Genomic DNA, 9,877 nt, shown 5'->3' on the forward strand with positions numbered 1-9,877 from the left:
CCCAGAGGCCCCTACTTTCCTGCCATGCACCCCCAACCCATGGCAGTGCCACCCAGTACCCAGGGCACTCTTGTACTGCCACTCTGGCACCCTGACAGTGCTCCTGCCAGCTTGGCAGTGCCACTCAGACACCTTGGCAGTGCCAGGTTCCTGTGTTCCAGGGGAAGGGCCAGGGAGCCACCCTACACTGTCCCTGACTACTTAGGGGTTTCTGATGGCCCGAGAGAACCCGTGGGTGCTCTTCCACCTGGTCCATGATTGTATGGACCAGCACTGAATGATGCCCGGCTGCAGCCTCGCTGGGGAGGCTGGTAGATCCTGGGAGGTAGGGAGATCCCAGATAAGCTCGCCTTAGTAGGTTAAAACTGTTTGGTCACCCCCTTTTAGGTAGGATTCTGATTGTAATGCCTCGCGGGACTTGGGTATATCATACGAAGCGTGAAGACTGCCGGGAAGCCCACGGCAGGCCTCTCCCTGGATCTACTGGCAGCACTGTGCTCTCGCTTAAATGCAATATGGCCGGTAGATCACGCCCTAAGTCTGAAACTGAGAATAGAAACCAAAACTTCTGGGGTGACTGAAACTGGATGAAACATAAGCAGAGACACAGGGGAGGCATAGTAGTATTGTCGCTGGACCAGTAATCCAGAGACCCAGGATAAGGATCTGGGGACTTGGGTTCGAATCCCACTGTAAACTCTATAAAACATCTGGAATTAAATGTCTGATGGTGACCGTGAAACCATTGTTGATTATTGTAAAAACCCACCCGGTTCTCTAATATCCCCCAAGGAAGGAAGCCTGCAGTCTTTACCTGGTCTGACCTACCGGTGACTCCAGACCCACTGAAATGTGGTTGACTCATAAATGCCCTCTGAAATGGCTGAGCAAGCCATTCAGTTGTATTCAACCGCTACAAACGAATGGAGCTGGCCGTAACACCCGGCATCGACCTTGGCATCAGGAACGACAGTGGCAAATCCAGCCTGGTTGATCCTGCAAAGTTCTCCTTACAAACATCTGAGGGCTTGTGCCAAAATTGGGAGAGCTGTCTCCCAGACTAGTCAAGCAACAGCCTGACATAGTCATTCTCACAGAATCATACCTTACAGATAATGTCCCAAACACCACCATCACCATTCCTGGATATCTTTAAAACCCAGCACAGTGATATACAGTCGGGAGGGAGGGAGTTGCCTTGGGAGTTCTCAACATTGAGTCTCAACACCATGAAGCCTCATGGCAACAGGTCAAACATGGGCAAGGAAACCTCCTACTGATTATGACATGTCATCCACCCTAACCTGATGAATCAGTATCTTGCATGTTGAACTCCACTTGGAAGAAGCACTGAGGGTGACAATGGCACAGAATGTATACTGGGTGGGGAACTTCAATGCCCATCGCTAAGAGTGCTCGGTAATATCACCTCAGACCAAGCAGGCTGGGTCCCAAAGGACATAGCTGCTATACTGGAACCCAGAAGAGGGAAAAACATATCTAACCTCATTTGCACCAACCTGCCTTCCGCAGTTACATCTGTCCATGACAGTATTGGTCAGAATGACCATTGCATTGTCTCGTCTTCACTTTGAGGATACCCTCCATCATGCTGTGTGGCACTAAAAAGAAATGAAATATAAGTTGACAATGTCCTGACCATAGGCTGCTCTCCTCTTTGAGAGAGACCACAAGATCATAAACCATATGACATAGGAGCAGAATTAGGCCACTCGGCCCATCGAGTCTGCCCCACCTGGTCATGGGAATGTCACTTTAAGAAATGTTTGTCTGCTCAAGTGGCTGCAGTGATGTCAGAGTGTGGGTGGAGCTGAGCTCTGGCTCTGCTTTTTAGTTTTGCTTTGAGGATAAGCTTGGGTGTGTCTGTTTATTAGTTTTGTTTCATTGTTCGAGTTGCAGCAAGCCAAAGAAAGTGTCATTTTGATCTTTCTCTGCCATCTAAAGACTATCTCCAGATCATTTGGTGAATTCAGAGTGATAACTGCTCTCAGTAGAGAATTTAAACCTGATGTGCTTCTGTAAAAAGGGTATGTTTCAAAAAGGTTAACTGAGTTCTGGATGCTCCCCATACCACAATCTAGTAAAAGTTGTGGGTCAGGTGATCTCCATGATACACTTTGGAGTTCTCTAAACCCTGGCCCACAACAGCCTTCAATCATGGCTGATCTTATTCTCATCCCCATTCTCCTGCCTTCTCCCCATAACCCCTGATCCCCTTATTAATCCAGAACATATCGACCTCTGCCTTAAAGACACTCAGTGATTTGGCCTCCACAGCCTTCTGCAGCAAAGAGTTCCACAGATTCACCATTCTCTGGCTGAAGAAATTCCTCCTCATCTCTGTTTTAAAGGATCATCCCTTTAGTCTGAGATTGTGTCCTCTAGTTCTAGTTTTCCCTACAAGTGGAAACATCCTCTCCACGTCCACTCTATCCAGGCCTCGCAGTATCCTGTAAGTTTCATTAAGACCCCTCTCATCCTTCTAAACTCCAATGAGTACAGATCCAGAGTCCTCAACCGTTCATTCAGGGATCATTCTTGTAAACATCCTCTGGACCCTTTCCAAGGCCAGCACATCCTTCCTTAGATACGGGGCCCTGAACTGCTCACAATACTCCAAATGGGGTCTGACCAGAGCCTCATACAGCCTCAGAAGTACATCCCTGGTCTTGTATCCTAGCCCTCTCGACATGAATGCTAACATTGCATTTGCCTTCCTAACTGCCGACTGAACCTGCACATTAACCTTAAGAGAATTATGAACAAGGACTCTGAAGTCCCTTTGTACTTCTGATTTCCTGAGCATTTTCCCATTTAGAAAATCGTCTATGCCTCCATTCCTCCTTCCAAAGTGCATAACCTCACAAAGCTGACTGGTGCTGATTTAATCTGAGGGTCACCACACCTCAGGCAAGGGGCAAAGTTTAGAAGGCGGAGTCTTTATAGAAAACCTCAGCCCATACGGAATTGAACACATACTGCTGATGGTGCTTCGCAACTGAACTAACTGACACTGTGCAAAATGGGATAGACTTCGAACCGATCGAGCAACTCAAGACTGGCACCCATGGGGTGCTGTGGGCCATCAGAATTGTACATAACCACAATATGTAATCTCATGGCCTGGAACATCCCCCACTCTACCATTACCACCAAGCCAGGAGATCAACCCTGGTTCAATGAAGAATGCAGGAGGGCATGCCAGAGGAACACCAGTATCAACGTGGTGAAACTACAACACAGGACTACTTGTGTGCTAAACAACATAGAACATAGAACAGTACAGCACAGAACAGGCCCTTCGGCCCTCAATGTTGTGCCGAGCCATGATCACCCTACTCAAACCCACGTATCCACCCTATACCCGTAACCCAACAACCCCCCCCTTAACCTTACTTTTATTAGGACACTACGGGCAATTTAGCATGGCCAATCCACCTAACCCGCACATCTTTGGACTGTGGGAGGAAACCGGAGCACCCGGAGGAAACCCACGCACACAGGGGGAGGACGTGCAGACTCCACACAGACAGTGACCCAGCCGGGAATCGAACCTGGGACCCTGGAGCTGTGAAGCATTTATGCTAACCACCATGCTACCCTGCTGCCCCTATTACTCATCTCTGTTTTAAAGGATCATCCCTTTAGTCTGAGATTGTGTCCTCTAGTTCTAGTAACAGTAATAGAAAGAGCTGAGCAATTTCACATCCAACCGATCAGATCAAAGCTTTGCAGTCCTGCCAAGTGTTGCTGTGAATTGTGGTGAACATCCAATGTTACTAACATCCAATGTTAGTAACTCTAAAGGTCAAATCCAGTTAATAATTACCACACAATCAAGTCTGGGAAAACGTCACTTCCTGGTTCAGTGAAGGCATGAAAATGCATTGTTTGAAGAAGAATACCCCAAATCTGGCGGGGCTCGAAATGTAAACTGGAACATACCTCTGTGGTTCAGTTTACAGATGGAACTGCGTTTCTGCCTGCTGCATGGAGAACAAGTCTCCTCCCTGATGACTGTGCAAACAATTATACTGTTAAATCTCTTTGATACTCCCCTCTATTGATTCTGCCGTCTACCTTGCTCAAATTCCTTGCCTTGCGAAGTGACTATTTGTGTATCCCCAATGATCCCTGGCTCACAATGTTTCTAATACAGCCATTCACACCTCAATGTCTCTAGCCTCCAACTAATTCTGTTACTGACCAAATCGCATCCCATTATTCCTCTAGATGCCTGCTAGTCTTGTTACTTGTCTGTTATTTTACTTGCATCTCAAAATTCACTGTTTATCTTATTAACTTTGCACATTCCTGACACTTGTTTTTTGCCTTTGGGAGGAATACAGAGTGTGTGTCTAACTTGCCTCTGCATGTAGCCTGTCTCTGGGTGTGTGTCTCTGGGAGGATGACAGATCCTATCAGTTGGGCTGTTGGGGGTGGGTTCAGTCTCTCGCTCCGCCCCGCTCTATAAATTGCCAAGTTCAAGGTGGTCCACATTCAGTTTCCCCTCTCACTGCCACCGGGACCAGGATGGAGTACAGAGCAGACCAAGTGCCGATGAATCCCGGCGTCTATCCGTACCAGGGGCAGCAGCAGGTCCAGTCCACCGTCATTACCATGGCCCCGAATATGCCCCCCATCCGGGACCACCTGCCCTGGTCCATCTTCAACTTCTTCTACATGAATTGCTGCTGCCTGGGATTCGTGGCGCTGGTTTTCTCCGTCAAGGTGAGTGAGACCGCGGGGGGGGGGGGGGGGGGGGGGCAGAGACGCCGAGAAGAGGGGTAGAACCTGTTTTGTTAATTCTCTTGTTAAAAGTTCACAGAACTGTGATATCCCGGGGCTGCTGGACTGTGTTTAACAATGAGAAAGTCTCACTGGGCAATCTCTGCCGTGTTGTTAATCATTTGTGTCTATTTCTTACTCGCCAAACTGTTACAAATTAAACACATGTAATCTACAAAGTGTCACAGACTGACTGTCACGGAAACTGACAGCACAGAAAGTGACCATTTGGCCCATCCAGTCTGTGCTGGCTCTCTGAAAGAGCAGTCACGCTCAGTCCCTCAGTACTGGCCTTCTCACAGTGCAGCACTCCCTCAGTTCAGTCCCTCTGACAGTGCAGCACTCTCTCAGTACTGACCCTCTGACAGTGCAGCACTCCCTCAGTTCAGTCCCTCTCACAGTGCAGCACTCTCTCAGTACTGACCCTCTGACAGTGCAGCACTCCCTCAGTACTGACCCTCTGACAGTGCAGCGCTCCCTCAGTACTGACCCTCTGACAGTGCAGTGCTCCCTCAGTACTGACCCTCTGACAGTGCAGCACTCCCTCAGTACTGACCCTCTGACAGTGCAGCACTCCCTCAGTACTGACCCTCTGACAGTGCAGCACTCCCTCAGTACTGACCCTCTGACAGTGCAGCGCTCCCTCAGTACTGACCCTCTGACAGTGCAGCTCTCCCTCAGTACTGACCCTCCGACAGTGCAGCACTCCCTCAGTACTGGCCTTCTCACAGTGCAGCGCTCTCTCAGTACTGACCCTCTGACAGTGCAGCACTCCATCAGTACTGACCCTCTGACAGTGCAGCACTCCCTCAGTACTGTCCCTCTAACAGTGCGGCACTCCCTCAGTACTGACCCTCTCACAGCGCAGTGCTCCCTCAGTACTGACCCTCTGACAGTGCAACACTCCCTCAGTACTGACCCTCTGACAGTGCAGCGTTCCCTCAGTACTGACCCTCTGACAGTGCAGCACTCCCTCAGTACTGACCCTCTGACAGTGCAGCATTCCCTCAGTACTGACCCTCTGACAGTGCAGCGCTCCCTCAGTACTGACCATCTGACAGTGTAGAACTCTCTCAGTACTGACCCTCTGACAGTGCAGTACTCCCTCAGTACTGACCCTCTGACAGTGCAGCACTCCCTCAGTTCAGTCCTGCTGTAATTTCCTGATTACCTTTACAAATTAAACTGGATAACACAGTTCCAACTGTAACAGTGAAATTGCTACTTTCGATAAAGTACCTTGCAAAGACTATGAGCTTTTCCAAGTTACCAGAACATCTCACGCTATATTGTGTTCAGATAGCAGTAACATTTTCAGGTGGTGCTGTATATATTCACACTTGTTTCATTTTAGTCCAGAGATCGGAAGACTGTGGGCGATGTAGAAGGGTCTCGGCAATACGGATCCACAGCCCGAACACTCAACATTGTGGCCACCGTGCTGAGCGTTCTTTTCATCCTACTTATCATTGTGTTGGCAATCGCTGGTGTGTTTCGAGTGGCGCAGGCAGTACATCAAACCCCAAACTATTCTGGTTACCCTAAAGGTTGGAATTGAAGTGCTGGTGGCAGCGACTCATTGCCCGCGATGGTTTTATTGCAGAATTATTTTCCACACCTTAATGCACTCTGTCAACCGTTGTTTCTTTCTATCTATAGTGACCATGTGATGCTACGTGTTTAATGTGCAGAAATGCAGATTTATTTTCTTTAAAACCTGGCCAAGTTGTGGTCTTGATTATACTAATAAAGCAATTGATAAAAGGTTTGGTGACTCTCGGTGTTTAATGGGCAAGTTTCCTGTGTTCAACAATGAGCACTTCCAATTGACTGTAGCAAAATCTTTGGGCGGTACGCTGCAGTCCGCCAGCTGCAGCTTCCTGGGCTGCTTGCCATCGCTAGCAGTGGGATTTTCCGTTCCTGCTACCTGCCAATGGGATTTCCCATTGTGGCCACCTCATGTTGTGGGAAACTTGTGGGAATGGGTCCGCTGCCAGCAAATGGAGAATCCCACACTTTGTTCTTTCAAATACATTCGGTGGGATTCGCCATTGGCTTATGCCTGAATCGGGAAAGGCGATTGGGCATAGAATTGGTCGTGAGGCCAAAATCGTGGTTGACGCCAGGCGCCCAACATGATGCCATGATCTGGTGCTCCGACAGTGGCATCAATGTGTTCTACTCTGCACGTACAGTAAACACCATCCACATTTCATCAGCAGGCCTGACCCAGTATTGTCCGGGGCCTCCGTGATGCTCCGCCTCCCCCAGGAGGAATTACCGAAGCTGTGTTTCACTTGTGGTTTCAAATAATCGGAAACAAGCGATGTGGCTGTTGAGGGAGAGAGAGGAGGTAGGATTTGCAGAGCGTGACTGTGGGCTGTCAATCCTGTCACTGGCAGATTAGCGGGGGGGGGGGGGGGGGGGGGGGGGGGGCTGCGGTATTATCATGGCTGGAAGAACGCAAGGATTCATGAAGTGTTGAGAATAGCCACTAGAGGGTGCTACAGTTACTAGTATATCGGCAGTGATGCTAATCCTTGTGGGTGAGTCTGCGCAGAAGTTAGCTAGAGAGAGTCAGAAGTACAAATATTGTGAGTGAGAGCAGATCATAATTAATGTCAGTATTAAGATTAGTTGTAGATGAGCATAGTTTAAATGTTAGTAATCAACTGTGTATTCTTTAGGAGTACATGTTGAATCCAAATTAGTCAGGGTGACCACCCAAGGGAACATGGTGTCCAGCCATGGATCAACATTGTCAGGGCCTGCAAGGCAGCCATCTTGCTGCCCACCCAACTGACCGCCCACCTTGGCTCATGATTGTGCAGAGTGACACCAGCCGTATAGGTGCCCCCACCCCACCAACCCCCACGCCCTTGCCCCTACCATCCACCCTGCATCCCCCCCCCCCACCAACCCCCCTTCCCAACCAGCCGCCACCCGCAGGTGGGGCATCACGCAGCCCACCCAAGGCCAACACCCACAGTAGCCCACGCAGTCGGGCACCAAACAGGGATCAAGGAGTGTACTGCTTGCATAGGTAGTGACACCCAACAATACCCCTGGCAGTAAAGTTGGGCAGCAATGGCGCCAGGGGTGCGGAGGGCCAGGTGTCAGGCTGAACGTCCGTGGATGGGTGTGGGGATGGGGAAGGGGGGGAGGAGGGGGACGTGCGGGGGCAGGGACTGCAGTGCAGGTTGGGACCACTGTGCAGCCCGGTGAAACTGTTTGGTCATGAGGGTACGCACTATGCTAACATTCTGAAGGGAGAGGGTGAACAGCCAGAGGTCGTGGCACACATTGGTACTAAAGACTTAGGCAGGAAGAGTGATGAGATCCTGTAGCAGGAGTTCAGGGAGTTGACGCAAAATTGCGATTCTCCATTACCTTGACAGCGGGGTCAATGCGTTCCGGAATGCAGGTACAGTAGACACACTGGGCTGGACTCTCCGATTTTCAGACTAAGTGCTGACTCCGACGTACGAACAGTGGTGTTTTACAAAAGCAAAAATGGCTCAACAACTGTACCGATTCAGCTACTATAAATGTGCTAGCACCATCGCCATGTGGGACGCAACCAGTTCCAATGGACTAGCACCATCGCCATGTGGAACGCAACCAGTTCCAATGGGCTAGCACCATCGCCATGTGGGACGCAATCAGTTCCAATGGGCTAGCACCATCGCCATGTGGGACGCAACCAGTTCCAATGGACTAGCACCTTTGCCATGTGGGACGCAACCAGTTCCAATGGGCTACACCATCGCCATGTGGAACGCAACCAGTTCCAATGGGCTCGCACCATCGCCATGTGGGACGCAACCAGTTCCAATGGGCTAGCACCATCGCCATGTGGGTCGCAACCAGTTCCAATGGGCTAGCACCATCGCCATGTGGGACGCAATGAGTTCCAATGGGCTAGCACCATCGCCATGTGGAACGCAACCAGTTCCAATGGGCTAGCACCATTGCCATGTGGGACGCAAGTCGTTCCAATGGGCTAGACCATCGCCATGTGGAACGCAACCAGTTCCAATGGGCCAGCACCATCGCCATGTGGGACGCAACCAGTTCCAATGGACTAGCACCATTGCCATGTGGGACGCAACCAGTTCCAAAGGGCTAGCACCATCGCCATGTGGAATGTAACCAGTTCCATATGGCTAGCACAATCGTAATGTGGGACGCATACAGTTCCAATGGGCTAGCACCATCGCCATGTGGAATGCAACCAGTTCCAATGGGCTAGCACCATTGCCATGAGGGAAGCAACCAGTGCCAATGGGCTAGCACCATCGCCATGTGGAACACAACCAGTTCCAATGGACTAGCACCATCGCCATGAGGGAAGCAACCAGTGTCAATGGGCTAGCACCATCGCCATGTGGAACACAACCAGTTCCATATGGCTAGCACAATCGTAATGTGGGACGCATACAGTTCCAATGGGCTAGCACCATCGCCATGTGGGACGCAACCTGTTCCAATGGGCGAGCACCATCGACATGTGGGACGCAACCAGTTCCAATGGGCTAGCACCATTGCCATGTGGGAGCAACCAGTTCCAATGGGCCAGCACCATCGCCATGTGGAACGCAACCAGTTCCAATGTGCTAGCACAATCGTAATGTGGGACGCCACCCTTTCCAATGGACTAGCACCATCGCCATGTGGGACGCAACCAGTTCATATGGACCAGCACCATCGTAATGTGGGACCCAACCAGTTCCAATGGGCTAGCACCATCGCCATGTGGGACGCAACCAGTTCCAATGGGCTAGCACCATCGCCATGTAGAACGCAACCAGTTCCAATGGACTAACACTATCACCATGTGGAACGCAACCAGTTCCAATGGACTAGCACCATCGCCATGTGGGACGCAACCAGTTCCAATGGACTAGCACCATCGTCATGTGGAACGCAACCAGTTCCAATGGAGTAGCACCTTCGCCATGTGGGACGCAACCAGTTCCAATGGACTAGCACCATCGCCATGTGGGACGCAACCAGTTCCAATGGACTAGCACCATTGCCATGTGGGACGCAACCAGTTCCAATGGAT

General features: G+C 50.4%; 1 protein-coding gene across 1 annotated transcript; it reads left to right on the plus strand.

Annotated features, from left to right (window-relative positions):
• The first annotated feature begins 4,460 nt into the window (after positions 1–4,460).
• Positions 4,461–6,576, plus strand: LOC119971837 (dispanin subfamily A member 2b-like). The gene is made up of 2 exons (XM_038808046.1): positions 4,461–4,752; positions 6,164–6,576. Exons 1-2 carry the CDS (start codon positions 4,555–4,557, stop codon positions 6,365–6,367), a joined length of 402 nt encoding a protein of 133 aa, XP_038663974.1. The 5' UTR covers positions 4,461–4,554; the 3' UTR covers positions 6,368–6,576.
• Positions 6,577–9,877: the final 3,301 nt, after the last annotated feature.

Source organism: Scyliorhinus canicula, chromosome 9 (assembly GCF_902713615.1).
Source record: "Scyliorhinus canicula chromosome 9, sScyCan1.1, whole genome shotgun sequence".
In the NCBI taxonomy this organism is placed as follows: Eukaryota; Metazoa; Chordata; class Chondrichthyes; order Carcharhiniformes; family Scyliorhinidae; genus Scyliorhinus; species Scyliorhinus canicula.